Source organism: Falco peregrinus, chromosome 1 (genome assembly GCF_023634155.1).
Source record: "Falco peregrinus isolate bFalPer1 chromosome 1, bFalPer1.pri, whole genome shotgun sequence".
Taxonomy (NCBI): Eukaryota; Metazoa; Chordata; class Aves; order Falconiformes; family Falconidae; genus Falco; species Falco peregrinus.
Genome location: NC_073721.1, coordinates 85,479,269 through 85,503,507, shown reverse-complemented (window position 1 = coordinate 85,503,507; position 24,239 = coordinate 85,479,269). Strand labels below are relative to the sequence as shown.

Genomic DNA, 24,239 nt, shown 5'->3' with positions numbered 1-24,239 from the left:
GTTTTGTTGTCAATTATCAAAGCTATAATGATTTTTCCCCACTGGAAATGTGCACGCACCACCCTGTCCCATTTGTCTTCTTGCTTCTGCAGTGGAAACAAAAGGAGCCTGGGCTCAAATGACAAAACAAGAAGAGTCAGATGAGCAGGCACTTCAGTTGCTAACAGAATGCTGTTGCTTGATTTTGCTGAACTAGTTAACTCCATAATGTATTCTTACTGCTTGAGTTTTCTGTGTGGCTTCTTTTTTCCAGCTCTGAGACACTTTTAATTTCACCACAGGAGGGCAAAGAACAAGTGATGAGAATGAACGATGCTTTACAAATTCACATCATCATCCATCAAGGGATCTCAGCATAGTCACTAAGAGGTCTAAGGTGGTGATCAAGTGATTAATCCCATCACCCTGCTAATTGCATTTCATTTACTGATTACTGGGAGACACATGCTCACCCAAGCTCTGGCACAGATCTGTGCAGATGTAGAAGCAGCCATTCCCCGATTATCTCTGATAGGCTTCATTATCATTCCCAAACTGATTTAGACTTACACTGTGCGGTCTGCATTACAGATTTGTAACTGTTACTGTAGAAAAAACATGAGCAGCCATTAGGGCTGATGAGAAGCTGCTGATGGATCATCGGTGTTTCAGAACTTGCTCTCATTCTACATTTTGAGGAAAGTAAAAATCTGCTTATTATGTTTTGCCTTCCAAAATTAAATCGATTACTGATCTATGAGAGCACTTAAACAGCCAGCTGGTTAATGCATGGGACATAGCAGCCTCACATTCAAGTTCATGCTTAAGACTGAACACTTGAACACAGGTACGCCCCTGCCCCATTCCAGGTGAACATCCTGAGGAGCGGGGTCTCACATGTTCATCAGAATTCCTGCTTTAGCTCCTGGAGATGGTTAGAGGTTTATTAGAAGTTTCCAGAAATCAATGTTTCATGTTTCCTTTTTTCACAACTCACTTGTTCCAGTTTCAGCAATGCTGTTCCAAAAAGAGCAGCAACTGCCTTTAATCCAAAGGATCCACATTTTTGTCCTGAAAAGTTTCAGGGGCTACAGCACCCATTTTACAAGAGTGCAAAACAGGACGTCTGTACTCAAAACCAAGCCAAATTAAGCTAACGTGGACTGTTCTTGTTCCAAAGCTGAATGCAATCCTGTGATGCAGTGTTGTATGCTCAACAGCACTTTGGATTCTAATTTTTGTGGAGTTCTTTTGCAGTCAGAGGGTCTTCAGGACAATCCAGAAGTTATTCAATGTCTGATTTGCGGGCCAATTTTTGTTCCTTTTTGTGAGTCAAGTCTGAATGCTGGGAAATCCAGAAACACTTCACAGCCTTGTGCTCAATGCAACATGTTAGGTTCCACAGTGGTGTTTTTTTACCAAAAGATCAGCAGCTTAATGAAAAATAAAAGTCCTTGCAACCATAGAAGCCAGAACCAAGGGAACACACATTTGTGCATCTGTCTTGTCCCTTCAATCTTCTGTTTACATTTGGACTAAAAGCTTCAGATATACATTATGCACCACTGAGTTCTCACTCAAGCAGCTCTCTGGCTTGTCAATTCTTTAACAACTTTGTAAGCGGACTTGATTTCATCTAGCAACTTCTCCCCAGCTACCAACCCGGGAAGCCTAACACTCTCCATTTTGCAAGGTGTTCCCGGTCTCTCTGGCATATACTCATGAACGGTTTGCCTTTTCAACACCTAAAACTTACTCCCATCAGACTTCTGGTTTCAGAGATGTTTTATGCATTTTAACGTCAGCTGGTGCGGCCCCCAAAACACTCAGAAATTAGCAACATATCTCTTTTCACTTGGTATCAGCACAGATCCTCATCCATGTGCTTCACTGCTGTTGGACATGAGATGACAGGTTGTTTAACAGAGTTGACTTTGATACCAGAAGCCCTGGAAGACCTGATCAAAGTGGAACACTAATTCTTCATCCAGTAATTACTTTTAGAATTTCTCCTAGTCCAGAGCATTACTTCCAGCTCATATATTTCTCACATTCCAAGTATAAAATAAAATAATAACAAAAGTAAATAAATAAAGCAGCGGGGCTCAGAACTATCTCTAAGAGACAGAAAAGTATTAACCACAAAATTAGGTGCACTGGCGTATGACTAAAACACCAGGAGGAACATTCAAACTGTGATGTTACTCTGTGACATTAAATCAGGAAAGAGCATAGCCCAGGGCTCCCTTCCTCCAGCCAGGTCCCCAATCTTTATTCACTGGACATGGTCCAAACTGGAAAAAATTACTCTCCTATTCAATTACAATCAATAATTCTCATCAAACTTAACTTTTAGTATCTTAGTCTGACAGAGACAGGCTTTGAAGTAACCTCAGGCTCATGGGGCCTGATCCTTTGCAGTTTGTTAGGTTCCTCTGGGCAGATCTCCATGACTTCACAGGTGATACATTTGGGTTTATGATTTACTTCTGAAGTGAGTCACTAGAAATCAAACCCACAACGGCTTCCAGAAAAGGGCTCTCATTTGCAGGCTATGAATTCAAGGGGTAGATGAGCCCAGGGCTAGAGAGAATTTTTCTCAGTGAAGCCACACATGTCTCTAGGAAAAAATGGTTTTGTGTACAAGAAAGGGGACTTTCCTGTTCTACTTGAAGTTAGAGACAAGACCAGCTTGTGCAAGATACAATCATAACAAACCACCGTAAGATCAAGATTTTAAAAAAAAACCAAAACCAAAACCAAAACCAAACAACAAAAAAAATCCCCAAACAAGAAAAGCAAACCCCAAAGGACCCAGAGGGAGAAAAAAAAGTTCACATTTGACAAAAATGAAAAATAAAACTAATTCTTTTTGTCTTTCAATACATACCTGGTAATTCCTTCCAGTAAGATAATGGCTAGAAACCCTGCAGCATCAGAACTTACAGTGGAGGTCAGAAATGACCTATTTTAGAGGCTAACTCTTTTTAAGTAGTACTTGATGAACACCCAGTCCAAAATTTAACCCTATCATTCAGGGGCAAGTTTGCCCAAAGATAACAAATCTGGTTCATTTTTGGAGTAGACTAGGCTGCATGAGGGAGTGACTAGCTATTGAGATGGTGGTGGCAATGACAGGCCACCACGCAGTTCTGAGCTGTGCACTTCTGCTGACGTGGGGGGCTCCACTACACAGGTGTGTTGCTCTACACGTTCCTTCTGCTTTCCTGTGAACCACTGAGGAATGAACCCACAAGTGGAGCAGTGGGTTTTGGATGGCCAAGAGAGGACTATATTTGGTCACTTCTAAAAAAATAAAAAAACACCCAAACAACCAAATAGGACCATTTTGAAACTAAGCTTAACAAGATCAGAATACACTCCCAGACTCCATACCCACTGGGCTCACAGGGAAAAAGCAAATTCTTTATATTTCTAGCTGTGTTTAGAAGTATCCTAAGCCTATGTATTACCTGAGGGAAGAACGGCTACAAAAACAGACACCCATTTGCACGCTTATCACTGCACTATCTATCCAGTCACCTCAATTCTTGGGAAGCACCACAAGGCCAACAGAAAATGCAAGGACACTTACAAAAAGCAGGAGGCATTTGTTCTCACGGATGGCACCACAGCAGCCGAGGAAACCCAGCAAAAAGAGCATCGCTCCCATAGCCAGCATGATGTATGCTCCTGTGAAGAGCAGAGGGTTGGCAGCCACTATCTCTCGAAAACCTGTGGGATCCACAATGACCCAGATCCCAAGTCCCAGCAGGCATGCTCCTCCCAGCTGTCACGGCACAGGGAGAGGAGAGAGAGGGAGACAGGTCAACACAAAACAACTGCTGCAGAAAAATTTGATTCACTGCTATCTTTTGATCAAAGGTGTTCACTTGGAGAATTCATGTTTCTCTGTGGCATATATACTCTGCTGAGCAGGTAACTGCTTACACGCTGCTGTTAGTAACTCTTGCTTACTAAATGAGCCATTAGCAGCAAAAGCACTGTTCTTCCTTTACATGTCACTCTAACAACTGTTTACTCCCTCCCTAATGCTGAAAGACAAAGTCTCCAGCTGCTGCCACATCTGTAGGGGACAGCCAAGTGAAGGGGCACACATGAACCATCCCTGCCAGAGGCCAGGGTGGCTGGGTGCTCCCACCCTTCCTGTCAAAGACAAGAGCAACATGATCACCGAGAATGACTCTATGTTTGGTAGGAAAATTACTGTTTCCTAGCAAAAACCTCAGCAGGGCACCCAGGACTAGAAAACACTTTCTCCTGTCATTCAAGGACAGACCATGTATACCACTAGTTACAGCTTTTCCTCTGGTCTCCCTTGCCAAGGACAGGAATAACTCAGACAGCATGACTGCTGCACTGGCTTGCTGAATGTCTGAGCATCTCTGGATGCTGCAAAACCCTCAGTGATTGTTAGTGCAAAGCTGAGGGACTATTCTGTACCATGGCAACTTTACCAAATTACAGCCTGTCCTGCTGGGGAGCAGCAGGCTGCTGGAAACAGGAGGAACCAGGAGAGAAAGTGGATTCTAAATACTTACAAATATAAAGAAATTGAAAAGAAACATCAGGTACTTCATACAGCTCAGACAGTCTCCCTCCATGGTCGTCTTCAGGCTCCTTGATCCGATTCTTCCTGCAAAAAAACAGAACTTCCTTAGCACACTCATTTTGCATTGGAATGACACAATCCTGTCTCCACTTGTATCTCCCCCCAGATCCTGTGAAGTTCATTAGACAGAAGAGCTCATCTCTTACCCGAACAAGGCAACATAGCACAGGCTAGTAAGAGATTACGATTGCTGCTAAGTCCCTTTGCATTCTTCCAGGTCTAAAGACAGAGTGAGTTGTGAAGAGGAAGGTCACAGGAGAGGAAAGGTCTAGCTTTGCTTGCAGAGTTAGATGCTGGGGGAAAAAAAACCACCCCTCTGCACATGAAGATTTTTTTTTTCCCTTCAGTCGTTAAAGCCTGTCAAGTGTAAGAAGCACTGAATGTACCTGCCTACTTCACACAACAAAAGGTCATATTGACACGGGAGCTGGAATAAGCTGTGCCCATGAGAAAGACTCACAAGCAAGCATGGGGACAGTTAGCTCCCTACAACCTTCCTGTACAGAATGAACGCCACACAAACATGGACAAGACTTTCAGGGAAAATTGCAGACATTTGGAGAAGCTGGGCTGGGAATGCCTGCAGTGTGTGGATGTGGGGGGGCCAGAGGAGGCTGTCCTCACACATTCACTCAGCCTGGGGCAAACATCTGCTTGTCATGCAGTGTGAAATGTTGCTGTGCCTGCGGAGTGGTCGTCTCTGCACCATTCACTGCGCAGGGCTCCTGCAGGCAGAGCCCACGGATCCATGTCAGTAAGCCTTTAAGACCAGGAAAAAGTGCTAAGGAATCTTAACCAGTTTTGAAACGCCATGTCTGAATGAGACAACAAACTGCTTAGGACAGTACTCCTATTGGAAGAGCAGCTATAAATCCTGACCACTGAGACTACATTGGAAGAAAGTTTCTGCTTGGTATTTAATCAAGTGACCATGCCTCCCAATATGCAATTATATCACCAAGTACCCTAGAGGGACAGACAAATAAATACATAAAATAGTAAAATTTTCACTGAAACAGAAAATGACTTGGAGACAGGAGCATCTCCCTTGTGAGGAAAGGCTGGGAGAGCTGGGCCTGTTTGGCCTGGAGAAGATAAGACTGAGGGGGGCACTTATCAATATCTACAGAACATCTTAAGGGCAGGTGCCAAGAAGATGGGGCCAGGCTCTGTTCAGTGGTGCCCAGTGACAGGACAAGGGGCAACAGACACAAACTGCTACACAAGAAGTTCCATCTGAATATGAGGAAGAACTTCCTTATCCTGAGGGTGCCAGAGCACTGGGACAGGCTGCCCAGAAAGGCTCTAGAGTCTCCTTCAATGGAGGTGTTTAAAACCCGATGGGACACGACTCTGTGCACGCTGCTCTAGGAAACCTGCTTTAGCAGGGGGTTGGACCAGATGATCTCCAGAGGTCCCTTCCAACCCCAAATATTCTGTAATTCTGTGATAATGCAGTCAGTCATGTGACCATGCCCAGGTGGATGCATACATACACAAACACAGAGGCACAAGTTTGCTTAGCTCCCTAGAGATGCCTTCCCAAAGCCCATGTGTTTCTTAACCCATCTCTTTCCTTTTCTCCACTGCAAATGCCATTCCCTAAACAGACCTGCACCCAATGATATGCTATGTTATTAACACACATTCAATTCACTTAAAAGAAAAAATTATCCAAGGTTTTCACCAGGCCAGAAATAAAACTATTTCTTTCACTCCATCATCGTTTCTGTTAACCTGCAAAACTTGTGGGTGCTGCAGAGCCTCACAGGGTGCTTCCCTCTGTGACCATGGGAACTGCTCTGCTTTAGCCAAAAAGCTGAGAAAACCCGTAGCAGGCAGAGCTCCCAGCAAGGGGCTGCCTAAGGTAAGAGCCAGATTTTTATTGTACAGTGTGTGTTTGCTGCACTTCTTTGACTTGGTTTAAAATCAGATCAGTTCCTTCCTAGTGGCAAAACAGGCAGAGAAACAAATGGTACAATGCAGAAGCTCATGTGGACATGCAGCTGCTTTCCCTCTGCATCTTCACATACCTGGGGCAGGAAAGCAGTGTGCCTCTGCAGGCTGGGCACTGCCCAGGCAATCCCCTTAGCTAGAGGGATCCCGAGAAGATCCAGAAAGCCAGTCTTACAGTTCACCTCACTTCTGGAGAAACAAAAGTCTGAATCTGAACCTGAGAACAAGGGCAATATTTTGCTTTACAAGGTTTATTTGCTTATACCTTGAATACACAACTGTTCAGCCCAAAAAGATTCAAAGCCGAGACCACAACTGCAGGAGATGGGCACAGAGCTCTGACATGGGCCTGGAGGAGATACCCACAGCTTCCTGATTTAAAGCCACGTCTGCAAATCTGAGAAAGATTTTGAAGTCCAGAAGGGTAGAGGAGCTGGGGAGGGAATTCTTCAGTTTCATGGGAAAGGTGAACCTTCAGCTCCACTAACCCACAAGCCTGGACATTATAGTAGAGGAGGATATGAAAATACAGACAAATCGATAGGATACTGGAACTTCAAGTGCCCCACATGTTCCCAGATGTTCCCATCACCACACGAAAAAAATTATTCTCCAATGAAACAAAGGATGGCTAGATCTCAGTATATTAGCCAAAGTCTGAAAGTTATCTGAGAAACTTCAAAGTCCTGCTGCTTTGAGCATCCACCCACAGTATCCCAGTATCCTGAGGTAAGAAAGGTATAAGAAGCAAACCAGTTTAGCCGTATTGTGCCACTTCACATTGTTCACACTCATCTCACTGCAGAGGCACCTACATGAAAAACATTGCCTGTTGTCCAAGAAGCGGCAGTTCCTGAGCCTAAGACTGTCTTGCTGCTTTGTAGAGTTGATAAATCACATTCCTGCCTTACTTTAATTTCCACGTCTGGGTCTGCTTCCTCTGCAAGACAAGCAGGCTCCCTTGAAACCGCTCTGATTCACACGAGCCGAGTACATGCCTCTTTTTCTTTTCAAAGAGAAACCTAAGCTATGACTCCTTGCACTGTTCCTGCCCGTGCATCCACCTAGCATGTTAAAACGTTTTCATTTTAAAATGCACACTCAGCTTCGACAAATGAGAACACCCTTGTTTGCCTGGGTAAGAAATTGTCCCCAGTGGTGGTGCTAGGCTCAGATTTGTAATTTCTAAACCCACCATGTTCACACAGCAAAGCAACCCCACTAATTGTGCTATGCTTCAAGCCAGGAACACACCCAGTGGGCTTTACAAATCCCAAAGCCCTTCATCTCAGGATGTGCAAAGGGAAGTTGGTGGCAGTGTGAGGTCTGGGCTGGCAAAGCCAAGAACAGAGCACATCAGAGCTTCCACATCAGAAGAGCTCAATGCAAACTTCCAAAAAATGCCAACCCACTGATCTAATCTGAGAAACAGGAGCTATGAGCAACTGTTTCAGTGCTGAAACTTAGAGCTTGGAGAGTTTCCCACATGCCAGCATAACACACCTTTTCCAGTCTCTGCTGGGTACCCAGATTCCCAAACAGCAAATGCAAGATCAGCTTTCGGATTCTGTGATTGTGCTGATTAAAACAGGTCAAATCAACCAAAACCGTGATCTGAGCTCTTACGTAGCACTTAAACCTGTTTCATATCAGAGCTCGTGCACTTCAGCGTATATGAAATATATAACCACCTAGTTCGTACATGCACTAGTGCTCTAGACTTTGAAAAGTATGTAACTAATGATATTTACAAACAATGCAAGCAAAATTCAAGTAATGTTATTTACAAATAACAAAATTCTGAAAACCTTTTGTTCCAACTGCTGCCTGACTAACGAGCTGAAGGTACTTGAATTCCCTGATGACAGGCTGCATGGAGAAAGTAACTGACATGAAAGGACAATCCTGACCCACAGAGCTGCTTTCTCCTTCCGCTTTTCTTTTTAGATCATGCACAAAAAAGGCAAATATTGCAAGTTACTCCTACTACACACTGGTGCAAGTGCAATAAAAACTGAATACATATGTCTTAATCTACCTTTTAAAAATATCTTCTCTCCCCTCCTCTAGGCCCCAAATCTGTGACAGATTAAGTTCTCCTCTGCAGGAGACATTTAATGCTAAGCAAATATTAACAGTCAGGACTGCAGAAGACAGCAGCTGACAGATGCTTTCCCTGGCTTGTCCCATCTCAGACCTGTGAGACATATGAGATGCATTTGTTTTGGTCTGAAATGTAGCTATAAATGTTCAGCTTTTGCTTAGGTAGATTATTCTACATTTCTCCCCCTACAATACAAATCTTATCTTGCAAAGTGATGGGGAGGCTAAAAATCCCCAGCAGTATAGCCAGGAAACATACCCCAGCTGCTGTAATCAGTTAGGAATAAAGTCTAGTTTTACAAGGCAATGCATTTTTTTGTTCTCCAGCCACCATTTATTTCTTTACTTCTGACATTTGCTTTTGTACGCCTTGCAGCTACCTTGAACTCCAGATATCTAAAGACAGCTGCTCAACCACACTCCCAAAACCTGCTTCCAAGTTTCTCTTTGCCACCACTGACATTTCCCTCTACCCCCATATCCCTTTCACACTGGTTTGAAACCTGCAGTCTCACTTCAATTGTTCTTTTACCTTTTCCTTGAAGATGGAATCACTGAAAAAGTTAGGTTGGACAGGACCTGTGGATGTCACTGAGTACAAACACCCACTGCCTCCAACCTGGGCTAGTTATGAGGTTTGATCCAACTTCAAAGTTAGAACAGGTTGCTCAGGGTCACATTGGTTAAGTTTTGAATATCTCCAAGGACTGAGATACCACGGTATCCCTGAGCACCTCTGCCAATGTTTGACAACCCTCCTTGTGAAAAGATTTTTCAAAACACCTGTCCGAGGTGTTCCTTTCACCAAAAGGTAACCTGGACACAGGAGCATCCTTTGGATATGTCAATCTATCAGAACCCTCAGGAGCATCATTTCATCTTCACCAGTCTCAATCTTTGCATCTTCCATATCATACCACTCCTACCCTCTGCTGAAAACAAGTGTGTGAACCATTTTCATTGCCTACCATTCCAACCATGTAATCCCCACCCCTAACATACATCTGCAGACTATTTGTATTTCACTAAATAAATTCAGACATTGCGCACTTGCTTGATGGCTCATCACAATCTCTCCATCTCAAATACTTGAGAGAAATCACATTACCGAGATTGGGAGAGATGTCTAGAGGTCACCTTGTCCAATTCTCATGCAAACCACTTTTTTCCTCACTTCCATCACGTTGTCCACGTATATCTTCTTTTAACATAAATACCTCTTTGCTGTCAACATGCATGAAGATCTTGTCCACTGAACTCATCCATTGCTTCCTTTAAAACCTAAGTACCTCCTACAAAATATTAGCCAATGGCTTGAGGAGCAAATGGTGCTAAATCACATCTATGTGTACATGCAATCAAGTAAAAGCAGAAGACATATTTGAAGCTCTCCAGAGCCACTGCTGGACAGCCTTTAAAGGAATTAGAAAATGTGGGCCAGGTTGTCTTCCAAACCAATAGACCAACTTCTAGAGGTTGTCCCAGCTGAGATGTCACTAGAAATGTCCCCAAAGCTCTAAGCTGCACCAGTGGTGAATGACCACCACAGCCTGGCATTGCTCCATTGTGTCCTCTCCCCTGCAACATGGCAGCCCATCCTTTGGCTTGCAGGTATGGAGACCTGGCTTAGCATGCTTGTCTTCCTTCATGGAGTACCCCCTCCCAAAAGGATTTCTGTGTTCACTACTTGCAAGCAGTACCCAATTCCTTTAATCCAAGGTGGTGGGGTCTGCTAAGAGAACATCTCTTAACAGGTGGTGCCTTCCAGAAAACCCTCTTGGAGTATTACTTCCACATAGGCTGCTCCTCTAGATAAAACAGAGGTAGGGGCAGTTTAATTCGGAGACTGAAGGGGGACAACTTGCTGCAGTCAGAACACCTCACAGGTGATATGATGGGAGATGATACGTGGGTTTCTTACCCCTCTCCTGCACACCATAGCTACACCTAACCAGCCTTGACAGAGATACAGAGAAAGCATCTGGCATGCAGAAAGAAAGAGCCATAAACAGGACTCACCTTCACAGATCTTGGGACTTGAAGCAGTGTCTGTTCTAGTCTTTAACCATCTGCGTGTCCCATGTATCTCTTTCTAGCCAAGCTTGTCCTGTAAGAGAAAAATATGCAATTACTGCAGAAGCCAATAAAATGCAATCATGTTAAATACACAATTTATTAAAACACACCATCCTGACAAATATGCTCAGTCTAATTGCCACCTTAATTTAGTGTGCATTAGCACTAATGAAGAGCTTTTAATACTCAGTGAGGGATCCAATTCCTTAGAATCTCTTTAAGAACCTTTGAGGTGTTTTTAAATGCCCACAGACCACATGTAAATCTATAGTCCCATTACACATGCACCTCATACCACAACAGGACTAGATTAATACCAGCTGCACCTTCAATATTTTATAGGAGGTTTAGACAAACTTTAATCTGCTGTGACTTTACAGCCCATTTACCGGGAAAATGGAAAAGGCAGAGGAAGGGAGATGGAATGCATCTTTGGGAAGCCCAGCCCAGCTATTAGGAGCAGTGGGCTGAGACACTGGGCACTATCCCTCGTTATTCCAGCCAGCTCTCACGCCAAGTTGAGCAAACCATTTCCTCTCCCTCTGCCTCATTGTCACCACCCGGGAGGAGCAACAGAGAGGAACGGGACAGTCACCATGCTGCCCGTCCAAAGGCTTAGATAGAGCAGGGCAGGCAGGGGGACCCAGGTGCAGACCACCACTGCCCTCCCTTCAGCTAACAGTTAGAATTCTATCCGTAAATTTTAATTCCTGCCTGCACAATGATAATGACACTTATCACTAAGCAAAGGTGAGGTGAACTACAGAGTAACATGCAAAGCACGCTTGTTCGACTGTTGCTTTCCCAGGGCACCTTCTCCCAGGTTGTTTTTTCCATCCATCCAACACAGTCCCAATTCCATGCTGCAGGGCCCATGGGCAAGGGGCAGCCTTTACCTATTTAAATAGCACCCCATGCCATAAGGGTCCAATATTCACAGAGGGTTGCTCAGCACTCACTCACTCATCCTTCGCAAATAGTTTTGGAGTACTGGCAGCTTTGCTGAAGCCACTGCTTCCCTGTGAGGGATCAGATGAGTCACCTGGGTCTATCCCTGCTCTCTCACTGCCAGCATTTCATCATGATTTCTGGAGGGGGTGCATTTAACATCTGTTTCCTACAAACATTTGTGGATGCGCCTTTGAAAATTGCCTCCCATTAAGACTTCTGTGAGTAAAAGTCTATCGTTTGTTGTTGGCAGGAAGCGAACAAGGAGTTTCAAGGTGGCTGAAACTATTACAATATAAAACATTCAATGAATATTCATAGACTTTTTGTTTTGCATTAATCCCTTATTTAATGCTCTTCCTCTGTCGCTGTAGACCTACATCTCTGAATGATGAGCAGGGATGGCCTCCCTTTTGAAATCTGGAGGGTGCAAACATCTATAGCCAATTGACCCATCTCTGCTGCGAAGTATTGAAGGCATCTGCCGAGCAGTGGTTGAATTGCCCCACTTTACAATACTGCATACGAAGGCTGCCCCAGATCAGTACAGCTCTGCCACCTGTGTGGAAGTTCAAAGGGTGCTGCATGACCAGCTGGGAGATGGCTGCAGCAGGCTCAGGGACATCCAGAGAGGGGTTTGGAGAGTCTGCAGCTAGGACAAGAGACAGCGTCACAGCCCGTTTTGACAGTCAGAGCCCAGTGCCCACCCTTTCCTTTTTATTTATTTCTTTTGTGTGTGTGTACACTTCATCCTGTGTTTTGCATGTGCAACTGAGAGACAATTTCTTCAGTTGTCCTCTCCTGTGATGCCACTATCCTGGGATAGCTGCTGCCAGGAGAAGATGTCTCTAAAGCGGAGATGACACTGTGCTATATAAACCTATCATTAGGAAAATAAACAGAATGATAGGATTCCTGCTCCTACTGCGTGTGCATATAATTACATCCCTACAAGCCCTCAAAGGTCTGCGTGGGAGAGGAATTTCATTTTTTTATTCCTCTTAAGTCACAATATTTTAAAGAAATTACAGCACCACAGAGAGGAAGAGCTTAAATGCTTCAGTAGGTAGCAGCAGGTGCTGTGTCAGAAGGGATAAAAGAATGTGTTTGGTGCCAAACAATAGCAACGCTCCATCTTACTCTATGGCCCTAAAGGGGAGGAAGTCCCTGCCAAACAGACTTTCTGGTTAATAGCTACAATTCTGTCATTAGGGAGAATTGCAGAAAGTGCAAAACCACCATGCCTAATTGTGACTTGAGCAACCTGATGTCTTTAATTACAGTCGCTGGGGAAACACAGTGGAAAGCTGGAGCAATGGCTGAGGCCAAGCCTCCTTCCTTGAAGCTGCACGTGTGCAAACTGTGCTGCTTCAGCTGGCTGAGCAGCTGCCTTTGGCACACTGTCCTGCCTCCTCTTTCATCTCACAACCATCGCATCAAGTCTCCTTGCCAAGCACTGGCTACTGTTCACATGTGTTGCTTTTAGAGCAGCTCTTTGTGAGGAGCAGGCTTTGATGAAGGAAAAGCCGCTAACTTGTAACTCCTGCTGGCCTCATGCAGCAAGACAGATTTTGGAGAGCCAGAGCAAAGAAGGAGGGGGCAGAAAGAGGCTGATGTAGACAACAGGTAGCAAGCAAAATAAGAAATTAATGGAAAGCGCAAGATGGAGAAGCAAAGCCTGTCTTTGGGAGAAATCCAATCTCCTGCTTATTAACTAGTGCAGGAAGGCCACCAGATGAACGGCTTACAGGTGTCCTGCTTCACAAGTGCCTCTAGCCACTGCCACAGTCCCCTTTGCTCACCGCACCTCCAAGATCTAACAAAACCAAAACACACGCCAGCTCATATGTTCAGACAAAAGAGAAGCTGAAGACAGAAGTCACATCCTGTTGGATCTCTGCAACAGGTCAGTGCTTTTACGGTGAAGGGTGAGGAGAAAAATCTCTGTGGGAGCAGGATCAGATTAATATCATTCCCTTGCAATGGCTTCAGAAAAAAGTAAAACCTTTGCTGCTCCTGAACTGGAGCTTGGCACAAACTGTCATCTCCATGCATTATCCTGTAACTATTGCTCCTGCATAAATAACTAATTGCACTGGAATTTCCTAGTGCTTGCATAGTGGAGTCATTGCTGTGACACAACTACATTACTGCATGTAAATCCAATTAGATTCCAAAGTGCACTGTGTAACTATAATCGGCCCCTGTGGAGCAGCGATGAGGGGACGTGCACAAGGCCGTGCAACTAGATACTAAATTACAGTCAATCTACCTCCTCTTTAGTTGCATTAAAATGCTAATGTCACTGTAATATGGGCCCATTTACCAGCGATGACTGCCTGGCCTTGCCTTGCCGTGTGTGAGGTTGTTGCACTGCCTGAAAGCATTTAATTCCTCAGTACAGTCGAGTAAGCAAAGCCCTCAGGGGCATCCTATACCTTACAACAATAACTGGATTGGCTTTTATAACACTAAAATCATATGAGCCTTGGGATGGTGTTTAAATGAATCTGAGCTGCTGCTAAGACTACCCTAAGTTTCCTACCCGTGCTGAGCGCTCAGGACAACTGGGCCACATCCCTTCTTGGCTCTTGTCTGCTTTTAACAAAGACTTATTTCTGCCACCGAAAGGCTGTGCGTAAGAGCGCATCGGTCACACACGGGAGGGAAAAGTGGGCTGGACTGAACCTCTTGAAGCTTCATATAAATAACACCAGCTTTGCAACAAAACCAATAATACAGCACTTACCTTGTTTCGTATTTGCAGCTTTGCACAACGTGTGCATAGAATATGTGAGATCACATGAAGCTAAAAGCCCCCACATGTACATAGCTATTCAAAATGGAAAATCAAAAGTCCCAGAGCAGAATGTATTCTCCCAAATGCTGTAACATTTGGAAAAGTGCTAGGGTACACGAAGTGCCAGTATAGCATCAGGCCACAAACCACTCCATTTCAACTAGCACAAATATGCATACAGCACTGTCAAAACATGAACTGCTCACTTTGGCCCCTTCCCAGGCAAAGTTCAGCAGGTAATCATGTCTGGCTCTTTCACAGTTTTTCACACACAGGCATCAGTCGTCTCAGAAAAGAAGATACAGTGCACAGAACAACACATCTGATAGCCTGCAACTCTGAAGTTCTGTTCCTTAAAAAAAAAAAAGTCCTCAGATAGCTCACAGGTGTACTTTCACTTGTATTAACCGCAGCACAATGGAATCATATGGTACTGATCGTCTGTCTTTCTAAACAGATGACCCAAAGACTATATGCACTGATGATATAACAATATTAATTCTGTTCAGCAGATAAGAAAACCAAAGCTAAAAGGGGAATGGCTGTGCTAGATCTCCTGACCTCTGTTCACCAGTCCATACTGAGACCAGTCCCAAGCCCATGAAAAGCTGATCACTTCTGGCTGACAAGTTACACTCTTTGAGTGAAAGAAGTCTATTTAGAATACCAGAAGGGAGGTGGCTAACTTTGGCATCCTATGTCTGAAAATATTTCCTTTCAGGATGGAAGAAATGTCACCCTTCTGAGTGGATCATGGAGTTGCATCACAAGCCAAATGACATTATCCACTGTCATGTCAGATACTGTCAAGTGCTGAAACACGCCATACGCTCGCACGACATTCCAGACGCTTTGGGGGTTTAACATGAAGTGCAAATGCCTGACACTTTTTCCCTGAGCCTGACACTTCTCACCTTTACAACAACTGACTCCTTGGTGCTCTTTTCTATTCTCTTTCTCTACAGCCTTGCTTTGTTTGCAGCAAATGTCTTAGCAGTTTGTGGCATTTGTGATTGTTTTCAAAGAAGCAGAATACATCTCAGAAACACTGGGCAGTTGCTGTGGCAACCTTTCCTCCTCAGACTATCATTTCCAATAGTTTAAGAAGTTTCCTGATACTTCCTAGGCTTCAGAGAAACAGTGCAGAGGAGGAAAAATGGATTACCGTGAGCCACAAGGTCTTGTCCTGTGAAAAAAATGATGACGTTCTTTCCTTAGCAAGGAAAACCAGCCCCAGGCTGACTGGGCAGAGGCACAGGCAAGAGCCTGTGTGTCTCCCCCTTCCTCCTTCTTCCACCAGCTTTAGATGCTGAGCATGACACCATATGGTATGGGATATCCCTTGGGTCAGTTGGGGTCAACTGTCCCAGCATGTCCCCTCCCAATTCCTTGTGCACCCCTAGCCTGCTCACTGGTGGGGCCATGTGAAGAGCAGAAAATGCCTTGATTCTGCATAAGCATTGCTCAGCAATAATGAAAACATCCCTGAATAATTAAAATTAACACTTTTTAGCACAAATCCAAAACATAGCTCAATACTAGCTACTATGAAGAAAATCAACTCTATACCAGCCAAAACCAGCACACAAGGGAATTTGAAACCCCTGCTTTTATATCTTAATACAGAATGGAGCTCCAGATCAGTAGGTCAACTTATTTTTTTTGTTGTTGTTCTCAGTGCTTTTTTCATAAGGCAGAGGTGGGGTAAAAGAAACTCACCCTTTAACACCATTTAATTTGGAGATTAATCTTAATTGCTTTTACCAAATAAATCCCTAACAGAACTTTGAATGCATTAACCATTTTACAAAAAAAAAATGAAAAATAAACTGTCTTTGTTCACAGTAATTGCCTACACAGAAGCAAAACCAAAACAGTTTAGTCAGGTTTAGGCAGCCTAGAAAAGCAAAGGTTTGGAAAAACATCCTGTAAGAAAAGCAGATCTTAAATGAGGGATCTTAGTAATACTAAATAAACCAGAAAATAATATTGCTGGAAATTTGAGAAGTGGTATTCTTTATCTGATTCTGGTCATTTTAAAACGTTTTTAACAAGAATAATAACGGTGCATCCCACAGTGCCATGAAATCTAAACACAATAGGAAATTCTTTATTCCACGGAGTTCACAGTTTAAAGTGATTTATTTATTTATTTAGGAAATAAATACATTTCACAAGGTATAGGTGTGATACATCCAGGAAAACTTGAATGCAGCAAAGGTCATGAGAAATGACCTAGGCAAGAGAGGTAGACATGAAGTCTAAGGTACCCTGCTTATAGCCAAACTGATACACATCTCATATACATTCCATGTGCAAATCTAAACTGGGTTTCACTGTAATCAGCAACTTTAAGTTATTCTAAGACATAAACCCACAGCTAAAATGTAGTTTGAAAGGTAAATCTGACTGATCTCGACCACACCTGTCCCGATTAAGTCATGAACACCCAAACCATCCAGCATCTTTTACTACAGGTATTTCTGATCAAGAAAGAGTAAGAAGGAGCAGAGAGAGAACCACAGCCACAGCCCACAGTACAGTTTCAGATGTTCTGCAGGAAAATAAAGGAGAGTTAATAAATCCCATAATCTTGGCATATGTGTTTCTAAATGTTCTCTCTTCCTTCAAAAGATGTATAATCTAAGCGCTCCAGCAACCATCAGGTTCCAGGCAGACAAAAGACCCTCAGCACAATTCATACATAGATGACAGGAGTAGAGGGACCGAGTGAGATATGAGCCAAGACTTGCAGGCTGTCTCCCAGCTGCTTTTGCTTTCCCAGTGGATAACAGATACTGCATCAAGACACACAATGTCATGCTAGTGAATTTGCTGCTCTCTTAACACCTCATTTTTCTTCCTATCTGAACTTATTTGAAAGCACACAGTTCACTGTCCCTCTTCTCTTTTCTCTTTTGTCCTTACTCATGGCAAGGGAAACATGAAAGACAGCATGGCTGGTTATTGTTAATGCATCTGAAAGTGCAGACATTAAAAAGGGGGTTATTCTGGAACATGCCACAGTTTTCCTTGCTATTCGCACAGGCAGCTAATGATCACCCTAATAGCTTCTCTCTCTGAAGTCGTAATAAGCTTACAAATGAACCCATTCAGCACATATTAAAAAGCAAGGGATGCTCCTTTGATTACAGCCTTCATGGAAATCTCTGAGTATTTGTTTTGTTGCTGCACAGCCACAATTAGGACATGCTGCTGGGAGCCGGCTCAGCTGCTGGAGCAGTGGGGCTTGGAGGCACCTCCCAGCACCATAGCAACACATCCACCTCTCCCAGCATCAGTCACGGGGAGTCTGGCTGCCATTGAGCCCAGGCAAGCACGCTTCAACACTTCCAGGAATTAAGAAATAGAATCATAGAATCATTTAGGTTGGTGAAGACCTTTAAGATCATCAAGTCCAACTGTTAAACCAGAAATGCCAAGTTCACCACTAAACCATGTTCCTAAGCACCACATCATGGTTTTTGAACACTTCCAGGGATGGTGACTCCACCACCTCCCTGGGCAGCCTGTTCCAACAACTGCCCACATTTCTGGTGAAGAAATTTTTCCTAATATCCAATCCAAACCTCCCCGGGTGCAACTTAAGGCCATTTCCTCTTGTCCTATCACTCAGCACTTGGGAGAAGAGACGGACCCCCACCTGCCTACAGCCTCCTTTCAGGCAGTTGTAGAGAGCCATAAGGTGCCCCCTGAGCTTCCTTTTCTCCAGACGAAATAACAGGTGCCTAATGAAACTTCCTCCACTTGTGTTTAGGCAATGACATGGGCAGGCCCACGCTGCAGCTCTCATGAACGAGAGGAGCACACAGTGCCCACGCCACGCGGCCACCCTGCTGCACCCGCTGTGGTCCTGCTCGGAGCATGGCAGGGGGTCACACACCCTGCTCTGGGGGCTCCTGGGGTTGGAAGCATCCACTTCACACTGCAGGAAAACCAGGCAATAAGGGGTATGTGCATTGTAGAGTCTTGAGGAGGTAAAGCTTTCCCTAGCTGAGGTAAGAATATGGGGGAACTTGCTCCCATTGCCACTTACAACACTTCCCTCACAATAACCTCATTCTTCCATGTACGGGGAGGGGAACTGAGTAACCTTACGGAAATCTCCTTACCAGTTAACTGCTCAGAGGATGATCCAAATCCCACTTACACTGCTGACAGATTTAAAATTTCTTCAGGGGAGAAAATATTTTTTTTTTTATAAAGAAGAATTTTTTAAGGACGTAAAAACCTAGCATTATCAGGGATCTAGTTTTCATTAAGGTGCAAATCTGGGTCAAATATTTCATGTTAGCTAAAAGTTAAAAGAACATACCTTTTCCCCCTTAATGAATGGAACATCATGAACAATACACTGCTTTCCCCAAATATCCTTATTCCCTAGTCACAGTGCATCTGCAGTGGTCTTAAGCTGAGAGACTTGGGGAGCAATTCATTTTCGCACACAAAGACAGCAGCTTATGTCCTGATGACATGGATGCACAGTCTTTCAGATAGCCTCAGTGGGGTGACTTTCACCCACAAAAAGCATAACGTCTCCTCTCAGAAAGCTAGAACTCTAAACAAACCACTCCTACTTTGCCTGAAAGGCAAGACCTTTGTATGGAGCAGATATTTTCGACATCTCCAGGAGACCGGCTGGGGTTAAGGCAGGTCAAACCATGTCATACAGATAGCTTTGTGTTGATACTACCCACGGTGCCTATTAGGAAGGCTGTAATTGTAAGAAACCATTTCTCAGCAAGGATATTCAATACAGTGCCAAAGAATCTCCCCAGGCAGGCTTTGTTTTAAGGTTTGCAAGCTTTAGGGGGAAAGGATTGTATCTCTCCTTGTGAAGTGGTTCAGGTTTTTAGCTCTGCTGTAATCTAAGAAACACATACTGGCAGCAGTGGAAACTTCACTACCAGCATCACTTGCAAGCAGACTGGGTATAGCCTGGAGCAAAACCTGAAGCACCATCAATCACACACAGCCCTAAGAACTGGCATGCACTGCTAGGGTATCATAAGGGCTCTTTCAAAGCTGAAACAGCAAATTTAACCATGGAAATACTCTGAATGCTGATGAATTGATGAAACTGAAGACATAAAAACTCTAATTTAAATCAGGGGAGCTGGAATAATTCCCAATGGATCAGTGAATGATTAAGGCATGAGCAGCTCACATGGCCTTAAAACAGTACAAAACCCAGTTTGTAGCTGGGCTGCTAAGCACCTTGCTTTTCACACCCAAAAGAAGCAAGAACACAGTCTGACCCAGTCTGGCAATTCCCATTTTTACAAAGCCTAGGCAATCTTTTTAGGGAGGACAACAGAACATAATGATAAAACCAGATCTCCTGCAAGGGACGGGGCTCCACAGTCTAACCTCCGTGTCAGCCCAGCCAGGACCGGGCTGAATTCTAACTGCAAAATCACACCAGTTTTCAGTGGCTGAAGTTCAATATACCCCCACTTCTGCTGTGTCTCTTTTCTTGATTAGCATGCAATTTGAAAGCAATGCTGCCTTTCAGCTAAAAAGCATATATTTTACAAGTATGTAAACTAGGTTTGCAGGGCAAACAGGGAAAACAGCCCAGGTTCGGGGTGAGAAAACATAGAGAACAACAGGATGTTCAAGCTATTCCCAGCATGAAAAGACAGTCCTGCTGGGGCATTACCCCAGTCAGACTGAGTTGCACATCGAAGACAAGAAATGTTGTCTCAAGTGATACAGCATTTAACAGCGTCTTCTCTCATCACGGTTGTCAGCATGGGGAGAACAATCTTTCTGAAAACATTGTGGAGTCTTGCTGTGCAAACACATCTGACAGCAGGTTTTATGACGAATTTCGAAACACGATTTGTGGTCACCATTCTGCATGTCTGATGATGCACAAGCCACCTTGCATCAGAACATTAATACCACTTAAGCCTTAGATTGCTTTCCACATTACAGTCTGAAAGTCCTTTATGAAGCTCACTATCCTTTATAAAGCTGATGAGGCTTTGTTCCAGGAAATCCAGCAAGTGTCCTGGGCAGCTTCTGTGGTCCCCTGTCTAGTGCTCAGACCCCTTTATAGCCACACTTCCACTAACATCTCTCACAGAAACTCACAGACTCCAGCAAGCCGTTTCAAGCTGGTGTGTCCTCATTGTCCTCCACCCCCTGTATTTAACAACACTTACCTGCCACCTGTGGAATCCAAGAGATTTAGTTCAGATAGTGCCAGGCTGCCTGTACTGAACACAGTCGAAAAATTAAGTACCCAGAAAAAGAGTATTCAAAATATCATCACCTTTAGATGAAAACAAGCATTTTGAGTGAATGGTAGTATTATTTTAAGAAGTTCAGGTACAAAACCCCAGGTAGAGTCCTTCATATGAACCACATAGTTCTGAGCTCATGGCAACCGGACAGAAAAAGATCAGATGGCTTGCAGTCCACCTTTGCCATGTTCTCCACAATGATGTGCTCAAAACTGTGGAAGTATCCATCTAGAGCTAATGTCTCCAAAAACGCTCTCCTGCAGCCCTCACACAGACACCCTGTGCAGTTTTCCTCTGCAGGTTCACACTGTCACCTCCTCACCAGGAGGATCTCAAGTCAACGATCTATTGATAGGAAGGGAGACAAAGCAAAAAACTTCATCTTGAAAGCCCTCACAACACTGTTGAGGTTCCTCACTGACCAGCATTACCAGTGCCCCAGGGCTCCCAGACAACAGAGAGGCTGCACTGCAGGCACTTGTGTACTGGAGGGAAAGGGCATCCTCATTAGGAGCTGGTAGCTATTGTCAACCCAATGTATTTTGAAACTTCATCTTCAGCACAGCAGCCCACACGCCACCCTGCCCACTGTTCCCCAATGTCAACGGTGTGAACTTGCTCTTCCAGGAGGTCAGCAAGAGAGTCTACAGGGTACTTGGGATCAAGGATTGGTATTATCCTAGCTGTCCAGGCTGCTAATGAAGTCTGGAGGTGGATGTGGGAGCACTTTTAGAACATGCAGGGTGTACGGCTGCTCCCTCAAAAGTAGCTCAGGAACAAAAGTTTTCCAGTCAACACAAACCTGATCAGGAGTTTGAGGCTGGCACTTCCAATTATCTGATACTCAAAGCAGAAAAGCTGCAGTGCAAAACTTCCCCCAATAACAGAGCACCTATTTGCAGCCCTGGGAAAACAGGTTTGTTCTTACATCTTTTAGATGAAGCATATTAATGTGGACATAAGGTGCGCTCATGTAAATTTAGCTTCCAATATTTCTGTTTGATTGGCACCAGCCGCCTCCCACTCAGGGCCCATATTTAACCTTCATTCTTTCAAGCTGTGCACCCAGGTGCCCTAAAGGCAACTGCAGCTTGACTCTGATGAAATGAAGATGAGGTACAGGAGATGCAGAGTGAAATGTGAGAGGCAGGATCTGCTTAGGGACTTCTTGTTTCGATAGGCTGAGCTCCTTTTCTAAGCCTGCACACTCCCTGTGGGCCAAGCAGAAAGCAGGTGGTGACACTGGCACACCCTGTAAAACCCTGCAGAATAGCCTTGACTCAGTTTGTCCTTCATCAGTTTTGCTATTTAAATGTTGCTGCTCATCAGAGCTGAGCACACGTCATGAACGGAGCTAAGCTTCCCTCTTTCAGCCCCCTGAAGCCCAGAAGGATGAGTGCACTGAGACACATAGGCTTTCCCCAAAGTTTTGCAGCTGGGGAAATGAGCATGGGCTCACCTTGCCCTGACTGACTGAACCACCAGCACCACCAGCTTGCTGGTATTTCTGTTCCTCATCAATTCCACTGCTTTAAATTTTGTTCGAGAGGCTGTGTTTTATCTTTTATTTCCTAATTTCCCCTCTCTTCTGCAATGCGCTGTCTTGACACTCTTATCTGCACTGTATATCATAGAATATTCATCTTTTTTGTCATCTGATTTTTGCATATGAGTTGTCATTTAACAAATCTGATTTTGCTCAGAAGCATCCAAACAAATCTGTGAGTCAAAAAGAATGAATGAAAGAATAACAGTGAACACCAAGCAAGTCCCCATTTAAGCACTTTACATATTCTGTATGAAATACCAGCTCCCGAAATACATTTTTTGATGAGAGACATCTCATACAATACATTATCTTCCCATTATCCCAGGGAGAAATCACACAGGTTTCTCAATTAATGCTTATCTGCTGCTTTCCCTTGCTGTCCCAGGACTCCAAAGCATTTTGGGGTAATAGTCAGGATACCCTTCTGGTAAAGAAGGCAAGTCAGAGGTGACCAGATAACTACAGAATCTGTCAGTATTGATCATGGGGATTAATTTCTGTAAATCAATGTAATACCGCTAAGCCTATACCAAACACCTAGAATAATGACTTGCTCGCTACTTAAATCTTTACTATTGGTTCAGTGATTCTGAAATTAGTTCCTTCAACTGGACTATTGTTTGGTCTAGAAATTAAATAATAATTAAAAAAATCCATCTTAGTATTTTTTTAATGTCAGGTCTAATTCAGCCATTTAACAGGAAAAAAATTACTACATTGGTGGATATGGTATCAGCAATTAACCTACAAAACAAATTTATTTTAATTAAGGCATCAATGTGCAAGGCTTTGGCTGAAGACTTTGAATATCTGCTTCAAGAATATTTATATGAGTCAGGCAAGATAAGAGGAGTTTACGTCACACATCCTCTGTTTATTTTAAGGACAGAAAATGCAGGATTTGGTTCATGATGGCAGCTTTAAGTTACCACCTCTGGTCATTACCTTAACTCTGCTTGTAGACCTCCATTTTACAGCGTAGCTGTAGTGGCTTATCAAAACATGGGAATTTGCCTGGGGCAAAGGGTGCTTAACCATGGTGGGTTTGACAGTATCTTCACTCAGAGCATGTTTCATTTTCCCAAACACACAACCAGACCATGGCCTGAGAGAGGCAGCTTTTGCTCTAAGAGAAGCCACATTTTTTCTAGCCAAAATAAAATGATGTATCATGGCTGTTCCCTCTACAGCATCAGTTTCTTTCCTATTGTATCTGAAGGCTTTACGAGCAATTTCACAGAAACTTTATAATGCAGGGTTTTTTTCCTTTTTAAAGATGATGTGTCTATCCTTTTTGTTAACAGATCTAAACGTAGATACACCAGAAAAAACTTGTTCTTTCCCATGAACTGGAGCAAGCCATATTGCAGTAGGGGATTTTGCCACTTCAGCTAGGCAGGTAAGAGCTAAATTGGCAACCCTGCATAGCATAGAACAAGGTTCTTTATCATCTATCCACTTTAAACAATGTCCAGCAACAGCTCTGAAACCAATACAGCTTACTTTAAATCCCAGAGCAAAATACCATCAAAAGGCTTTATGTCCCACCAGTTTCCATACAGGCACTTAAAGCTTTACACAGCTATTAAAAAATACACACCTACAAATGAAAAATAAAAAAAGGAAAAAAGTCCATGTAGATCTGAGCTGTGAAAACATTACTTTACATATTAAATCAAGAAAGTAGTAGTATTAGTTAAAAAGCTAAACAGATTCTGTAGCCACCACAAAATAAAACAGGCATCTACAATAACACAATTGATAAACAGATAGAAACATCAAGAGAATAAACTAACAAGTGGCTAAATCAAAATCTACCAATCTTCCCGTAGCTCATCCTCTGGGTCAACATCAACAGAGACTGACCGCCCACCCCGCCCTAGAGTCTGAGCGTTTGTCCCAGCCCCAGAGTCTCGTCACCAT

At 43.7% G+C, this 24,239-nt stretch overlaps 1 protein-coding gene across 12 annotated transcripts in view; it reads right to left on the bottom strand.

Moving 5' to 3' along the window:
• The window catches only part of TSPAN18 (tetraspanin 18), a 133,792-nt gene that overhangs the window by 15,158 nt on the left and 94,395 nt on the right, over window positions 1–24,239 (bottom strand). For all 12 annotated transcript variants that reach the window (XM_055796454.1, XM_005241890.3, XM_055796487.1 and 9 more), the window contains 3 exons: window positions 10,691–10,778; window positions 4,542–4,636; window positions 3,575–3,769 (listed from right to left, as the gene is read on the bottom strand). In XM_055796454.1, the coding sequence (XP_055652429.1) occupies window positions 3,575–3,769; window positions 4,542–4,604 (258 nt within the window). In that variant the 5' untranslated portion in view covers window positions 4,605–4,636; window positions 10,691–10,778. The remainder of the gene's footprint in view (window positions 1–3,574; window positions 3,770–4,541; window positions 4,637–10,690; window positions 10,779–24,239) is intronic.